At 33.3% G+C, this 18,760-nt stretch overlaps 1 protein-coding gene across 1 annotated transcript; it reads left to right on the top strand.

The window, feature by feature from the left end:
- Positions 1-11,663: 11,663 nt before the first annotated feature.
- LOC132191463 (eukaryotic translation initiation factor 3 subunit C-like) lies at positions 11,664-17,146 on the top strand. The gene is made up of 4 exons (XM_059606484.1): positions 11,664-11,761; positions 12,753-12,823; positions 12,942-14,732; positions 15,919-17,146. The coding sequence occupies exons 2-4, from the start codon at positions 12,797-12,799 to the stop codon at positions 16,918-16,920; spliced, it is 2,820 nt and encodes a 939-aa protein (XP_059462467.1). The 5' UTR covers positions 11,664-11,761; positions 12,753-12,796; the 3' UTR covers positions 16,921-17,146.
- Positions 17,147-18,760: the final 1,614 nt, after the last annotated feature.

The following is an 18,760-nucleotide window of genomic DNA, read 5'->3' as shown; positions in this document are numbered from 1 at the left end:
TCTATAAAAGATGATGCAAGCATCTACATGTTACTATCAACTTTGGACCTTTGGTATATATGACTATATGAGCAAAGTCTCAAGTAATCCTACTTTTGGTAGACTCTGAAATGTACCAAACTAATATTTCCTCTAGTTTGAAATTACAATTTTATCCTATAATTGTTGACATGGCAATTGTTAAAACAATAAATAAAAATTTGTTAGAAACAGATCTTTTCTATTTCAAATCTGTATTCGCGTTGGTTGGACATTACTCTACTTGTTTACGCTGATTGTTGAATAAATATTTGAAAGTTAATTGGCTTCAGTTCGGTTTCGATTAGAATTGGATCCGTTAAAATTGAGGCATATGTCCTATAATAAAACACAAGAAACACGTGTTTCAATTTTATTTAGTCTATTTTCAAATGAAACTGGACTCAAGAATCAACCTATATTACTTGTTTAAACTAAATTTTTTGAAACAGAAATATGATTGAGATAAGTGAAGCCCCTAAGTGGTTGCAAGGCTTGGTAAAGAGACCTTCAATATTTTGTGGTAACTACCCTTAATGAGTAAGTGCCAAACGCGCAATAAATATATATATAGGAAACGGATTATCTTTATTTCAGTTAGTTATCCAGTTACGGTTTATTTGGGATTGCGGTTTTAATAAATGCGATTTTTAAAATTGTGTTTTTAAAATCGCTACTTATTAAAATTGCAAAAGCGTTTGATAAAACATGTTAAATTTTTTTTTTTTTTTTACCAAATATTTGTTATGCGAAATTGTAATTTTGGTTTAAAATTGTGTCTTTTCAAATAAACACCCCATAAGAAATCGCAAACGTTTTTTCCTATTTTAGATTAAGTGTTTTTTAAATCGAAATGTCAAGTACCTTACGTTTTGCGATATTTTTTAAAAATGTATATTATTATTTCAAAATCGCAATCCAAAACGCAGATTATTCAGGACAAAATTGTCATTTTATTTTTATTTTTACAAATTTACATCATTTTTTTATAACTAAAATCGATTTCTCTCGATTTCATTTGAAATATATATATATATATATATATATGACGATTTGATATTAAAAGCCGCAGAAGGGAAATATGTTTTTGTAGGTAGCTTGGGCATACTATTAATTGTTTGAAAAATCTTTTGTAAACTGATGGGGGCCAAAGAATCTTTTAATGGCCACCAGTTGTGTGATGATTAGAGACTTTTGGGTACCTACCTACAAGGCTACAACTATATTAATTAAGGTTTAGTTGAGCTAATTGTGTTTTATATTCTGGGTGGATAAGGAGTGACGTGGCTTTACTCTAAAAGGATCACTTCACATTTGTCAAAATGTAGTTTATAGACTTATACTTAAATATTATTTTTTTTTATAAAAAAAAACATGGATATTTGGTACATTAAACATTGACTTTTACAGTGAAGAACCCTTTGGTAATATGATAAAATAATAATAATAATAATAATAATAATAATCTCCTAGTAGATCAATTAAAAAAATAAATAAAAACCTCAAAGCTAAATGTAAGTTAGGTAGATTACACCTCATTCAACTATTTTATTTTATTAAACCATGATATACATAAGGGTGAAGTTAAACAACACGCTGGCGTGCGTGGCACGTCAATGTAAAAAGATTTTTTTTTTTATAATTAAAAAATTTTTTAAAAAAAAAATTTACACTAACGTGCCATGCACGCAGCGTGTTGTGTATCATGGTCCTATACATAATACATGCACAACTTGTTCACTCCTCTGTCTTCCTCAGATATTTTATTTAGGAAACCAAATGACTCTTGGGTGAGGACCATAGGCCCCCAATAGCCTTTTGGTCCCATCTTAAATTATGCACATATTTTAAAAGGATTTTTTGGTCTTAGGGTAATATTATTTTTTAAAAATTAGGTGAGAGAAATAATGGTCAGTTTATTTTTTTATTTTTGTAAAAAATAATATACACCTATGATAGAAAGACAATAGGAGAGTACCTAACATTTCTCTTTTAAAATCAAGCGAGTCACGTTCGGCTCAATAAATATTTAACTAAATTTTAACTAACGAATTAATTTTTTCTATTTTAATTATTCACTTTTTCAAAATACGTATATTCAACTCAGTATTTTAATTATTAACTTTCACTTTTCAATTTAAAATATTATTTATTTATGTACTTTCTTGATTTTCAAAGAAAAAAATATACCATTAATTACACTTCACCCTCCCAAAGTTTGAGCGGATTTTCAACTTGACTTCTAATGTTTCAATTTTTACAGTGTACCTTATCAAAGTTTCAAAAAATTTCAATGTGGCCCATCCATTAACAATTTTCGTCCAATTTAACTGAAAATTGGTCGGGGGCCAAACACATGTATTTTTTTGTCTTAAATTTTCAAAATGTCCCTATGTATTTTAACAAATTTCAAAACTGCCCCAAGGCAAACAAAAAAAAAAAAATTGGGGGTGGCTGTACCTTTGGCCATTTTTGGGGTAGCCCCCCATCTAGCCAGATTGGGTGTGGTCAAAAGTCGAAACCACCCCCATTTGGCTCCTGGCCACCTCCCAAAATGGCCCGAAGGGCAAAATTTTGAACATTTTTTTAAAAAAATAAAAAATAAAATTAATAGGGGCAATTTAGTATTTTTTTTTTAATTTCTGTTAGAGAAAACTAAAATAGTTAATGAATGGGTCACACTGAATTTTTTTTTTTTTTTTAACTTTAATGTGGTGCATTATAAAAATTAAAACATTTGAGGTCAAATTAAAAATTAGCTCAAACTTTGAGGGGTAAAATATATTAAACCTAAAAAGATAACATTATTGCTGAATTTATTGAATTGCAGTTCTCAACAAATTTGCTAAGCCAAATAAATTCTTTTCGAGAAATTTTTAGTGATTTTATTGAGTTGCAGTTCTCAACAAATTTACTATTTTGTCAAGTGCGTGCTCGTGTATAGACTATATATTTCATTCTTCTTTTATAATGGATTTACTATATTTTCGAAATTATGGTCAGAAAATAATAATAACATCCGGTTGACCTTGGAGTCAGTGTTTTACTAAACTGCAATTTCCTCGAACCTTCTTTACGACAATGCAATTATCGCTCTTGATGAGAAAAAGTGACCACATTTAACTCTAATCATTACTTTCCAGCTATTTTCATCTATTTTCTACAAAATCCTGCTTCCCCACTTTCAACAATGAACGGCTCCCAATTTCAAGAAAACTTCAAAGTAAACTGTTTTTTTTTATTATTTTTTTTATAACCTTTTCTCGTGTTGAATTAAAGTCGGTTTGAAATTACGTTTAAAAAATATAACTTTTAAATAAAAAAAATTTCTGAACAAAAACTTTATTTTTAAGCTTTTGTTAAAAGTGTGTTTTAATTATTTTTAGACTTTTTAAACTCTTAAAAGCGCTTTTAATTTTTTTACTAAACAAGTATTTTTTTTTTAAACAAGCTTTTTTTAGTGTTAAAAACACTTTTAAAATTCTCAAACGCAATCTCAATCAGACTATTAAAAAAAGAAAAAAAATATCTAAATTTTATAGCTTTACAAAATATCTAATATATATATATATATATATATATATATATATTTTATTTTCATATTCATTTTGATTTCTTTTTCTTTCTTGGGTGGATTTTTTCCAGATCATTTTTCCTTCTTGGAAATGGGATGGGTGGGGTGTCGTTTGTTAGAGCGTGAAAATCACGCGCATTAAAGTGAATTAAGGTTTTCGGAGATGAAAGTCAAAGCATGTGTCTTGGAAAATTTTGTCATCGCCAAGTTGCCAACTGTCGTACTCATATCCCAAGGCAAGCAGCTTCTTTGTACGTTGTCGCGTACGAACCTCAAAAACATGCGTGGCGCGAAAACCGAGGCCCACGTTTTTCACTTTTTGCATGATTTTTTTTTTTTTTTTTTTTTTTTGTGTGTTTGGTTGCCGTTGGTGAAGACACCCCTCCAACTTATATTGACTAAATCACCCTTAAGTCAGTTGATAGAAACTAGATTAGAAAACAAAAAACAAAAAAACTAGTACCTATAAATGTCATTTGCCTTTTAAAATGAGAAAATAACATATTCTTCCATTCATCTTTTGTTTAAATTAATTACTGGATTTTTTTATATCAATTTTACAAATATTTTATAAACTTATGTAATAAGATTTTGTAATTATTAAATGAGAGCCCCTTCTGTAAGAATGTGGTGTAAAACTTATTTTTACTGCTTTTAATAAAATATGACACATTAAGTAAGAACATCAAATATAATAGGGATAAAAATATCGTATTTTTAATTTAAATTAATCCCATCAACTTTTTTATTAATTCTAACCCAATACTCACCACTCATCATCGAAGTCTCACCAATCAAAACCGATCAAAACAGTGGATCCAATGGTTTATCAAATGTTAAGAGAATAAAAATTATTTGGTACAACTAGTTTTATTATTTTTTGGTGTAAAATTTCTAGTTTATACCATATCTTGATTGAAGTTATTCTCTTATTAAATTGATTATTTTTTTTTAAAAAAATATTGAATGACTATTAAACCCAAGTCTCCTACCACATGAATATATTAAAATAAAAATAGGATAGAGACGTGGTGCAAAGCATTAGTCGTATAAAAAAATGATTGGTATTTTAAGTTTAGCTAAGCAGCATAGCGGTGAAGAGTGGACCTTAACGCTGTTCCCGATTTGCCAATACTGGGATTTGCTGGAATTTGATTGGACAGCGCTTTTTTGGATGAGTGGGATTGCGTACAGCTGTACTTTTCCCTCGCAGAACCCGACCAATTAGATTAGGTGAAGACCATCCTCTTCCTTTTATGTCCAACGCGCTTGTTTCTGAGCTCAAGCACCGACACAAATAGAGAGTTTTTATTTATTTTATTATTAGTTTTTTAATTTATACGACCGAAAGGGATTTAACAGTATAAATCAATTTTTAATTTCATTATTATATCATTTTATTTATATAATAATCTATTAAATACAGCAATTTGGATCGATTAGTAGACTGACCAATTCAACAACACGATGGTTGATCGTTGAAGGACATCTTTGTAAAGGCAGAATTTGGATTTTAGTAGCATTTGGATTTAAGAATTTTCTATGAATAAACAAAAGATGAGTTTTGAACTACAAAATTAAATAAATAAATGAACACAATATAAGATTTGAATGACCATTCATGAGTAGTGGAGCAATTATAAAGATTTTTAGGACCTGGCCCTTCAACCCATATCATGTCTGCATTCATATTAGACTGTTAAATTATCGATTTTTTAAAAAGTTTAAGTTAATAAAAAGAGATAAATTTAATCACTTAATTATTATTTTAACACTTTCCTACACACGTGAAATATTTAATTGAAATATAGTGAATTGACCGAGTCAATGTTCGATTCTAGGACCTTTGACTATGATATCATGTTAAATTTGAAGAATTTTGTGGGCGTATCATAAAATCGGTTCAATAAAAGAGGGTTGTACACTCCTTATAAACATGCACAGGGTTTTGTCCACAAGCAAGCAATGTGAGATTATTCCTCAGCACTTCCCTCACATCACGTGCATGCCAGTATCTTTCCTAATCCTTGTTACAGAGTAAGTAGTGTGGGTCACATTCATCTTGTGGTAGGCTTTGATACCATGAAGAATTTTGTGGGCCTCGCCTAACTCATCTCATAAAATTGGTTTAATAAGAAATGGTTGCCAATTTCTTATAAACATGCCAAAGATCTTATCATTAATCCTCAACAAAGAAATTTAGATATATAGGAAGGAAAGAATTCGAGAATCTCATTCAATGGATTAAATAATTATTTCGTATTATCTTCGAAAGAGATTCTAGAAGAACAATTTGATTAATTCAACACATGAAACATTTTTTCAAACCAAAAAAAATAAAAACACCCATTTGAAAGCATATTTTATCCCCCCCAAAAAAAGAGAAAAAATTGGTGGAGGAATTTTTTTTTTTTTTTTAAAAAAAAAAAGGAAAGAGCGAAATATATAAAAACAAAAAGATTTTTTTTATGCAAGTTCAATGTCCGTTGGAACGATTCATAGACTCGAATTCAAGTCAAACTCGAAATAGTGGATCCATTTTGATTTCTATTTGTTGGTATTTGCATAAGCATACGCGTAAACAATTATTAATTTATTATATGTGAAAAATAAAATAAAATAAAAAATAGAGGAAAAAGGAAAAAAAAAGTTGCGAGCAATATAGGAGGAAAAAGAATAGTAAAAGGGAATTCCAAATTCCAAATCTTTGACGTATACTTTCTGTCCCAGCGACTCTCCACGACTCACCCAGAAAAAGCCTTTTCCCCTTGACCCACTCCGTTATACGGGCGGTCAAGATAGGGTAATTGACTAATTGGTCTGCCCCCACAAAACACCCAAAAATGAAAAATATTAAGTCTTTTTTCAAGAACTTTCCACCATTTTTTCTTGAGTTTCGCTTTACCTAATCTGAATGAATCTTATTGAGATTTTTCCACAATGACTTCGTCAATTCTGTTATTTACTTAAAATGAGATATGCTTTTTGTATCCTGGCTAGTATATTTTTGTTAAGTTGGCATGTTTTATCTTCTTTGTTTTTTTTTTTTAATTAATGATAAATAGAATATGCCAACTCAGCAAAAATATACATGAAATGAACATTAGAATGCAAAAATCCATTCGTCTTAATTCAATGAAGACAGTGGCGGAGTTAATGAACTTGTACATTTTTCTAATTTTTTTCTTCTTTTCTAATCACTAATACTTAAATACAATGAGAAATTGAGCTTAGAATTGTATCAAATTCTTCAATTAAATGTTTAAATTCTAACAACCAATATTCTCAACATTTAATAACCAAAATATCCAAATTACAAGACCACTTATATTAGGAATTGAGCTTAGAGCAGGAGAAAATAAAAAGAATTTTTTTATTATTATTATTTTAGGGGGTGCCATGTGGAACTTTGGGTAGGAATTTTTTTTTTTAAAAAAAAAAAAAAATCTTTGGCACCCCCAAAGCTTAACATAGCTCTGCCACTGAATGAGGATGACTCTAGGTTGTGGTGAGTATCGGTCCGGTCGGTGTCAGTAGGGACATTTTCACGAACCGAAATGTGGAAGTCAATTAAGTGGATTAATTAACCGACTTCATACTGACAATGAATAGTTTCAACTTTTTTCGGTTAATCAGTTAGGCAGCTAATAGGAGGTCTAAAACATATGCTTTATAAATGAAAAGAAAAAAGCAAACTCATAGAGTACTGACTAAAAGGACAACTACAAATTAACTAGGCAAAACAATAAGAAAATTGATCTGATAAAATTCAAATTTCAGTTGAAAAATTGATTAAGTCAATTAATGATATTAATGGATGATTATTATTATTATTATTATTATTTAATTTTCTACCACCTACAAAACCAAGTTAACGTTGAAACAATATTTTTATTCTACCTACCAACTGCTGATAATCGGTTGCCGGTCAGTGACGGCTTAGTAACGGTCGATAAACGGTAAACGATTAATCTATTGATCCCTAAGTGTAGGTTGTAGCATTTACTTCAATCAATATTTTGTAATTAAAAAGCAAAATGAGCAGAAACAATAGAAGGATGTAAATCCTCTGAAATTTTCTGCCCGAATTCTAAAATGTTCGGGCAGACAGTGAAAAAGAGGAGCTCGAGCTGTTGAAGGTGAGATCAGCCATTACGTGCTTGAAGACCAAAAAAAAAAAAAATCGAACCAGCAATAGGGAGATTAGTTGAATAGGTACAAGGAGAAGTCAAATATAAGAGAAAGAAGTCCCAAATTCTGAAGAGAAATTGTCTGGAAACATGGAGTTCATCATATGAAACATTGAAAGCTGCTCAAAATAAAGACATGGTTCAACAGTACAATTGTAGAGAGTTCACAAAGGTGTAAAATGAAGTGTATTGACGACATGTAGGACACATTCTCTTCCATCAAACCATGATATATTTTCCAACAATTTTATTTTTTGAATTGTTAACCATTCCGACAGCAAGTGTAAGTGACTTTTTATAAGGGTTTATTTGTCCAAATAAGGGACTGTTTGGTTTGCAGAATAGTCATCTAAAATAAAATGGCTATTCATATGGAATAGTCATTCTTTTGGTTGGTAAGGGTCTATCCTAAGAATAATTATTCCCGTGTGAATCACTAATCCTTTATACACAGGAATTGATATTGCTGTAAAAAAATGAGAAGAATAGCTATTCCTCTAAAAAAATAAGAGCTACTCATGAGGAAATGGACAAAGTTTTTCAAAAAAAAAATCTTTTATATATATATATATATATATATATATATATATTTTTTCTCTCAAACTTAAAAATAAAAAAATAAAAACAAAAAATATATATATCATGTGGGTGGTCGGCCGCCACACGTTCAACCTTTTTTATTTATTTTTAATTTTTTTATTTTTAATTTGAGTTTTGGAAAAATTAGAAATCAAATGGGTTTTTTTTAGTAATTTTGGTTTAATTCCAATTATGAAATATGTGTTGGTACAAAACTAAAGAATTTGAATAATTATTCAATTCCAGCATCTTCTATTTTCAATAATAACTATTTATTTTTTTAATGAATACCCGTAAACCAAACGGGGCCTAAGTTTCAAACAACTTGCTTATAAGTTATTTGCTTGAACACATGAGTCTCGTAAAGACTCACTCACATATTATGTAATAATGGGCCCGAGAATAACATCCAACTCATACTTGGGTGGGCTTGGTTCCCGGTGGTAACATGGGCTTGTTCTATGTCATGCATTTGAGAAATATTTGGATTTTAATGCCTATTTCTCAAATGCCCAATGTGAATGTTAAGGACATATACCCAAAGAGTAAGCCCAATATGAATATGTTAAGGATAATGACTAATAGAGTAAAGCAATGCCCATGTACAGAAAGGGTAAGCCCAATATGAATGTTAAGGAAAGGAGATTGAACAAGGCTTGGAAAACTTTGGCGCGCCCAAGAGAGGGATTTGGCTTGCATGCTGTTATTTAGTAACAGTATGTATGTTGTAGTTTAATCAATGGTCAAGATTGAATTTCTCAAAATCTCTCTTCATTTTCTCTCTCCTAATAAAAGTTTCTAAAAGTAAGTCAACTTTAAAATTTAGTATTAACCGTTGATTAAACTACAGCATACATGCTGTTATTTTAATAACAGCATATAAGCCGAATCCCCAAGAGAGAATGGCCGGACCTTGTACGCAGAGCAGACTAAGAATGGGCGACGAACGACTTCATTTACTATTTATATAACTTCTTGTAAAAATATTCATTAATGGTGGGATACAAATTTAATTTATACAAACTAGTCTTTGAAATGGAAGACAATAGACTTGACATAAACTAAAGGGATAAATATAAAAAAACCCTCCAAATTATTAGTCGGTTGCAATATAGCCTCCAAATGTTCAAAAGGTACTAGAGTAGCCCACAAACTACCAAAATGTATCAAAAATGTCACTTATTTTTTTTATATTCCTATAATACCCCTATTCTTTTAACAAATAAAATAATAAAATAATTGTAAAAAAAAAAACCAAACAATTTTTTAAAAATACAAGAAAACCAACTGGCGAATAAAAAAAAGAAAAAAAGTTTTTTTGGAATAAATAATAAATAATTAGTCACTGTAGTTTACCTAAATTACAAATTGATTCATGTCGTATTAAAGTAAAATTAAAGGTACGGTTCTTGAGATGTTCTAAAAAAAAAAGTACTAAAGCCCATCAAACTACCAAATTGATTTTGCTTTAATAGGACATGAAGCAATTTGTAATTTAGGCCAACTACAGTGACTAATTATTTATTTATTCCAAAAAAAATTATTTATTTATTTATTTGTCCATTGTTTTTTTTTTTTTACAATTATTTTATTATTTTATTTGTTAAAAGAATAGGAGTATTATAGGAATATAAAAAAATAAGTGGCATTTTTGATAAATTTTGGTAGTTTGGGACTTTGGGAGCTACTTTAGTACCTTTTGAACATTGAGAGCTATATTGCAAACGACTAGTAGTTTTGGAAGGGTTTTTTTATATTTTTCCCAAAACTAAACCTTTTGTGCGTGGTAAAATCTTGTGTTTTCCTTTTAATATCATTTGGAGCAATATACTGATGTGTTATTTTTTATTAGAGGGTACAAAGGATTTGATTTATGCTAGGTTCATATAAAAGTTATTCTCTTATTGGACACAAATTTCCTCAAAACTAGTTTGAAGAAAATTTCCTTCAACCTACCTTGATAAGTGACAAGTGTCATTCAACATATTTGAGTTTTAAAAAAATTAATGTCTGGGTTTCTATGTTAGTATAATGTCAATAAATGACTGTTAAAAATATTATAAAAAACTAGGGGTGTCAACCAGGTCCGGTTTCCCATTTTTTGGCCAAAACCGGAACTAGAACCGGGACCCCGGTTAATAGGGGTCCCGGTTCCTGGCTGGTTCCGGTTTTACCCGGTCCGGTAACCGTTTTTTTTTTTTTAAAAAAAATGGTTTTTAGGCTTATTTTAGGTATTGAGCCTAAAATAAGCCTTTTTTTTTTTTTTTTCATAAGTTGACCTATTTTTTAAAAAATCTATTAGTCTTTTTGTCTAAATTAAATTGGCTTTGTTGTGATTGTTCCAAACAATTAAAAAATAAACCTAAAAAAGTCCAAAAATCCTAAAAAATCAATATTTTTGCCTATTTGGGCCTTAGAAATAAAAAATTAATTTTTTAAAATACCCTAAACCTAAACCTAAGTGTAAAAAATATTAATATATATTAAATAAAATGGAAACCCGGTTCCAGTATTCCCAGTAAAAATCGGGTATCGGAACCGGGGTACCCAGTTTTTGGATTTTTCAAACCGGAATCGGAACAGGGACCCCGGTTTCCCGGTTTCCCGGTTTCTGGTTTCCTGGTTTTTCCGTTCCGGTTCCGGTAATTTTTGACACTCCTATAAAAAATATGTGAGAAATGACATTTGTCACTTATTAAAAAAAAGGTTGGAGAAAATTTGTGTCCTTCTCAAAATGGACATGCATTTTTTAAGCTATTAAAAAAGTATGTGAGAGACACATGCTATTAAAGAAAAAAAACTTCTCACATACAATGGACACATTCACTTTTAAAAGCTATTTGTAAGTAATTTCTTACAAACTATGTCTTCATGGTTCACATGACGTGGACATAAATTTCCTTCAAAGAAATATCCTTGCACTCATGTAAAATAGTGTCAAGTGTCTATGAACATTTAAAATGCACATTAAATTTAGTGTAAGTTAGTAAACTGCTATTAATGAGGTTAAGAATTTAATGTACATTTTAAATGTTCATAGACACTTGGCACTATTTTACATGACTTGGAGGATATTTCCTCCAAACTAGTTTGGAGAAAATTTATATTCCACATGACGTGGCACATATGATTTTAATTTCTTTTATCGTATTTAAGAGATTATGTTATTTAATTTCAATCCAAAAACAGTAAAAATTAAAACACGAACAAGAGGGAAAAAAAAAAAGGTTCAGGTCGGTTAGTCTTGGGCTTCATAAGCCCGGCCCAATTGTCCCTTCCCTGATTTTATACCATCACTCCAATCCCTCGTCTCCCATCGCACGCTCTAAGCCTCTAACGAAGTCTCAAGATTCCGTGCGCTCAACCTGCGACCTACTGCGGCGCTGCTTCTCCTTCAAAGGTCTCTCTCTCTCTCTCTCTCTCTCTAAACCTGCGGCCTGCTGCGGTTTTTTTTTTCTTTCTCTGCGTTTTAAGGATGAGTGCTCATCTCTGCGAGCTGGCTTGGGTGATTTACAAAATACCTTGCGGATGCAAAGGGATGATGTTCTTCTACGTTAAGAAGCAAGACGTTTTGGTGTAGATTTGGGTTCTTCTGATTCCAGTTTTAGCGCAGAGATTGAAAAATAGTTATAGTTTGAATGTACTAGTTCAATTGGTTCTTAAAAGGACTTGTAATTGAGGGGAGTTCGCATTGTTGCATTATCAATAGAAATATTTATGCATTTGAATCTCACAGATCGCATTGTCAATCCTTAATGGGTATCCGGCCTCACCATGACCAAGATACAGTGATCTATAACGAACCCTTCCTTTTTAGTTTTATGGTTTGGGTTCCCTTCGTTCGATTTGTTAGATTTTGCTGTATGTATGCATATATCGTCAGCAATAGCTTAGCTCTTGGTTTTATTTGATTCTTTTTATCAAATAATTATTGGTTAAAAATTTGAATTTAATTTTTGTTGCTGAGAAATTTGTGGATTTTGGATTTCACTGAATCGGTTTCATATGAAGGATTACTCTGATTTTAGCTTTTTATGCTCTGAAGAACAAAAATTCATCTTCGCTAAGCCAAGTGGCTGCTTAAGGTCTAGTTCAGCGTGTTTGTTTGTGTTTGTGGGTTCTTTTGTAACTTGTAAGTAATAATACATGGTATAAAAGTATTAACTTATGCAAATTTACATTCTTTTCCTGACACCCATTTGAGGTTTTTAGGGTTTTAGCATCCTTCTTGTGTGTTTTTTCAGTTTTGTGGAGTAATTACTTATCTTGTTCTGTTATTGGATTATACAAATTGGTACTGACAGAGTTTAGGTTGTTTTCATTGGGACACTTAAATTTTAGATGTCAATTCACTGAAGATGTAACAATTTTTGTTCTGTGTTTAAATGCAGTTTCTTGAGGTTTCTGATCTGTTGCATTTAACTTGTTCGTGAGAATGGCTTCACGTTTCTGGACATCCCAGGTTCTTACCTTTATTTCAATACCTTATTAGTATCAATTATTGGATTCTGTATTATGGTTGAACTTTAAGAACTGCCTTTGTTAAAGGATTTTATAAAATGTTTTTGTGTTATTAACAGGGTGGCAGTGACTCTGAGGAGGAGGAGAGTGATTATGATGAAGAGATTGAGAATGGACCCGGCGACTCCACCACTGAAGCTGGGGGAAGCAGATACCTTAAAGAAAATCTAAGTGATAGTGATGACTCTACTGGCCAAAAGCGGGTTGTTAGGTCTACAAAAGATAAACGTTTTGAGGAGATGTCAGCCACGGTTGACCAGATGAAGAATGCAATGAAAATAAATGACTGGGTGAGCTTACAGGAAAGCTTTGACAAGATAAATAAACAACTGGAGAAAGTAATGCGCATTACAGAGTCTGAAAAGGTTCCTAACCTTTACATTAAAGCACTTGTGATGTTGGAGGACTTCCTTACTCAGGCTTTGGCCAACAAGGATGCGAAGAAGAAGATGAGCAGCAGCAACGCGAAGGCCTTGAACTCAATGAAACAGAAGCTGAAGAAAAACAACAAACAATACGAGGATTTCATAAATAAGCATAGGGAAAATCCTGAGAGCGAGGAGGAAAGAGATGAGGATGAGGAGGATGAGGATGAAGAAACTGATTCTGAGATTGAGGAGGATCCTACAAAGATTGAATTCAAAGATTCTGATGATGAAGATGATGGAAAAGGTGGGGATAGTGAAGACGAAGATGGTGGAACGTGGGAGAAGAAGATGAGCAAGAAAGATAAGCTCATGGATAAGCAATTCAAGAACCCTAGTGAGATCACATGGGATACAGTTAACAAGAAATTCAAGGAGATTGTGGCTGCTCGGGGTAAGAAAGGAACTGGAAGGTTTGAGCAGGTTGAGCAGCTTACTTTTTTGACAAAGGTTGCCAAAACCCCTGCACAGAAACTTGAAATTCTATTCAGTGTTGTCTCTGCACAATTTGATGTCAATCCGGGTCTCAATGGCCACATGCCCATAACTGTATGGAAGAAATCTGTCCAGAATATGCTTGTGATATTGGACATTCTTGTCCAGCATTCCAACATAGTGGTGGATGAGATGGAGCCCGATGAGAATGAAACCCAGAAGGGGCCAGACTATAATGGGACAATCCGGGTTTGGGGAAACTTGGTTGCCTTTGTTGAAAAGATAGATACTGAGTTCTTCAAGAGCTTGCAATGCATTGATCCCCACACTCGTGAGTATGTTGAGAGACTCAGGGATGAGCCTATGTTTTCAGTTCTTGCTCAAAATGTCCAGGATTATTTAGAACGTATTGGGGACCTGAAGGCTGCTGCAAAGGTTGCGTTAAAGCGGATTGAACTCATCTATTATAAGCCACAAGAGGTTTATGATGCCATGAGAAAACTGGCAGAGCAGACTGGAGATGGAGATGATGGAGAAGCAGGTGAAGAGCATAAAGTAGTTGAAGAAAGTAGGGGTCCATCTGCATTTGTTGTTACTCCAGAGCTTGTTCCTCGGAAACCCACATTTCCAGAGAATACTAGGAGCTTGATGGATTGCCTGGTGTCCCTCATTTATAAGTATGGAGATGAGCGGACTAAGGCCCGTGCCATGCTCTGCGACATTTACCACCATGCTATCTTGGATGAGTTTTCAACTTCACGTGATTTGCTGCTTATGAGTCACTTGCAAGATAGCATCCAGCATATGGACATATCAACACAGATCCTTTTCAACAGGGCAATGGCACAACTTGGTCTATGTGCGTTCCGGGCCGGATTAATCAACGAAGGCCATGGATGCCTTTCTGAACTATATTCAGGTGGAAGGGTAAAGGAGTTGCTTGCACAAGGTGTTTCACAAAGCCGGTATCATGAGAAGACTCCAGAACAGGTACTGATGTTTGTGTTCTTGTCTCATATGTAGATTAATCCTTAGTTGGTGGTGTTCATTTTTTTTTCTTCTTCTTTTTCTTTCATTGTTGGAAGCTTGTAGATCTGCTGAAGGTACTGATGTTTATGTTCTTGTCTCATATGTAGATTAATCCTTAGTTGGTGTTGTTCTTCTTTTTTTTTTTTTTTATCTTTTTCTTTTCTTTTCATTGTTGAAAGCTTGTAGATCTGCTTGGATATTCCAAGGTTGATATTTTCTCAAAATTCCCATCTAGGCTACTTCACTGTTACACTGTATGTGCAGAACATGTGGGTTATTATGTCCTTTGAAATAGTTTAATTGAAGTTTTTTATAAGAAATTATGTTGCGAATAAATTAGCTGAAAGATGCAAATTCTGTACTTTCTTTTATGTGCAAGTATGCTATCTTCAGTTTACAATAAGGTGTGAGAAGTGGTGCTGAAAATTTAAAATATAGCAGGGAGTTTTACTGATGACGTGTTGTTGATGCTATATTTTTTCAATGACAGAATAACATGTTGGCATTATTAACTGACTGATTGTGCTTTTGAAATTATATCCCAATTCAAGGTCTTTGTATTCATTCGATCTTGAAGATGATGACTTGTTTTTTACTTCGTCAGGATTAAATAATTACAATCTATTGCTTTTTTTTTTTTTTGTAAATTGTGAATGTGAACAAGTAAAGAAGGATTGCTTGTGTGTTTTCTCTCTCTGTGGGTTGTAAATTGAGTTGACCATGGTTGATACAGTACGACTGACAACAATTTGATGGGGATGATGGAGTGAAGCAATATACTATGTTAGACATGATATCACCATTACATTTTTCATGGACAAGAAAAATATGAATTTAGATTTTGCTGTGAGGTTAGCTTGTGTTTGTTCTGGTTAATTTTATTTCATCTTGTGTAAGATGATAGTTTTGTGAGGACAAAAGCCTGTTAGTTTCTTTAGAATGTGCTGTGTGACTAATTTTTGATGATTTGCCATTCAGTCTAGAATCAAGAAATAGAAAGACCTTTATGTTTGCATCTCTTTTTGTAAATATTGTTGTTGGGTTAGGTTCAGTGCATCTCCTATGCGATTTAAGTAATTTGCATACTTGTTTATGTGTATGTCCAAGGGCTCACTATTGTAAATGCTTCTCCTTAAACCCAAAACAGGAAAGGATTGAAAGGAGACGGCAGATGCCATACCATATGCACATAAATCTTGAGTTGCTGGAGTCTGTCCATCTGATATGTGCCATGCTGCTAGAAGTGCCCAACATGGGAGCAAACACCCATGATCCAAAGCACAAGGTCATAAGTAAGAATTTCCGACGATTGCTTGATGTGAGCGAGAGGCAAACATTCACAGGTCCCCCAGAAAATGTCAGAGACCACATAATGGCTGCCACCAGGGCCCTTAGCAAGGGAGACTTTGAGAAGGCTTTTGAGGTTATCACGTCCTTGGATGTGTGGAAGCTCCTTAGGAATCGAAAGAATGTCCTTGAGATGCTCAAGGACAAGATCAAGGAAGAGGCACTGAGGACCTACCTATTTACCTACTCCTCTTCCTACGATTCTCTGAGCTTGGATCAGCTCACCAAAATGTTTGACCTCTCAGATGCCCAGATTCACAGCATTGTTAGCAAGATGATGATCAATGAGGAGCTTCATGCAAGTTGGGACCAGCCAACCCGGTGCATTGTTTTCCATGATGTTGAACACATTAGGTTGCAGGCTCTGGCATTCCAGTTTACAGAGAAGCTTTCAGTCCTTGCAGAAAGTAATGAGAGGGCAATAGAAGCGAGGATAGGTGGTGGTGGTTTGGATCTACCTCCAAGGCGGAGAGAGAACCAAGATTATAATGCTGGGGGAGGTAGGTGGCAAGAGGGCTTCTCTTTCACTCAGGGAAGGCAAGGTGGTGGCACTGGGCGTGCTGGATATGGTGTTGGTGGAGGGAGATCTTTGGCGGTAGGCCAGGGTGCTGGAGGTGGGTACTCAAGGGATCGGACAGGTCAATCCCGAGGCAGCAATGCTAGCTATCCGGGTACACGATACCAAGATGCTGCATATGGAGGGTCAGGGAGGAATTCTTATCAGAGTGGTTCATCTGTGAGGGGATCCCATATGGATACTTCAAACCGCATGGTCAATCTCAACCGGGGGGTTCGTGCTTAGAAACATAGTAGTGAGACTACTGGCAGAGAAGACAATACTGATTAAAGTACCTGCGTTACAGATAGAAAGCTTTTTGGCTAAGATCTCTGTTGCTTCTGAAATTTGACCCAAATTTGTTTCATTTTCTTGCAATATTTGAATTTTATGTACTTGAACCTTGAAAGTTGATAATTTATGCCATGCTATGCTTGCTGCTGCTATGACGGCAAGCGTACTCCTTTCATCATGTTTTGTTTCATCAGTTGCCTGTAGTATTAGTTTTCTTATACGAGATAATGGAATGGGTTTTTTTGTCAGACTTGAAATCTTCTGAGTTTTGCTGAGTTGTTCTTCCAAGTTTGCTTAAAAAAGTACCACCCGTGTTGCTGATCCAGATCATTTGGGAGAAGGCTTTGTTAAGTCGGTTGAATTAATCTGTCCTCAACTGTCATAACATTTTAATTATCTCGTTTTGAATTAATGTCTCCAACTTTGATCCGCAGGTAACTTGATAGGGCTGTCAGAAAATTTCACAGGGCCCAAGGGGTTCCAATGCAACTGTTTCTGGATACTAGCAAGTTTCACTTTGTAAATAGTCATAACTTGCTAAAGGAAAGTGCGGAAAGGTTGCCTCTTCCCGTGCAAAAAAGAAAAGGATAGAGATTGCTTCCGGCGAAAAAATTATGAGCAATCTAATTTGTTTCTTGAAAAAATAATTGGAGTTCTTCCTCAGTTATCATGAGCAATTTAATTTGTTTTTTTCACATAACTCGGAGAGAATAATTTCTATAAGGATTTGACACAAAGTAGATCATTTGTGCCTTCCAATAAGAAAATTACACATCAGCATATTGCACCAAATGAAGACGAAAAACACACTTTCTGTTTTCGCCTCTCTCCAAACATCGGCATATTGCTCCAAGTGTTTTGTTCTAGTGCACATGTTTCAATATATTTATAAGCTGCTCATTTTACTTTTCTTATTTTAAACGCAATAGTGTTTTAGGATCTACATTCATCCTCCTTGCAACGTGTTGAAAAAATTGAAGAACTTCAGCCTCATGTTTATGTTAGATTGTCATTAGCATATTGCTTGGAGAACTATTTCCCCCTGTAAATATTTATAAATATACACTTTTACAAATTTTGGATAGAATTGATGTTTGAAAATCCGCTTGCTTAAGAGCTTATATTATAATCGTAATATACTACCACGTTCTGCAGTCGACGTCCACGGTGATCCACTTGATCAACACTGACCTAAATGGTAACCTTTTATCTTTTGACGGCTTCACTCATCTATCAACATCTAATAACTTAATATTATACCCATAAATAGTATTTAGACATTTTAATCCAACTTATAAGTAGCTCATTCTGTCGCTCAACCACAAAATTGCAACTCATTCTATCTCATACTCGACAAAATGTGCATGATCCCATATTTGACGTGATAACTGACTTTGATACCAAATGATACAAACATTGGATAAAACTCACCCTTAAAAATGGCTTGCAAGAAGAGAATATCTAAAAGCTTATATACACATAATTAACATTACATGTAACTCATGTGAAACACTTAAAATCGTAACACAAGCACTCCCATCATGCTGGTAGACTGGAAATGGGTAGGCAGAAGGTGGGTACCTTCCCTATGAAATATTCAACATGCACTTCCTTAAATCCCTTTTTTATTTTTTATTTTTTTATTTTTTATTTTTATTTTTATTATTATTATTATCAATAAATGGCTTTACCTGGTTTTCTGGAATTATTTCGAATGTTCAGTTTGAGGATGGTAAACTTAAGTTGTCTAATGTGTATTGTGTGGTAACGGGTGGCAATATTTGTTGTAATA

Source organism: Corylus avellana, chromosome ca9 (genome assembly GCF_901000735.1).
Source record: "Corylus avellana chromosome ca9, CavTom2PMs-1.0".
In the NCBI taxonomy this organism is placed as follows: Eukaryota; Viridiplantae; Streptophyta; class Magnoliopsida; order Fagales; family Betulaceae; genus Corylus; species Corylus avellana.
This window is presented reverse-complemented; position numbering and strand designations above follow the sequence as displayed.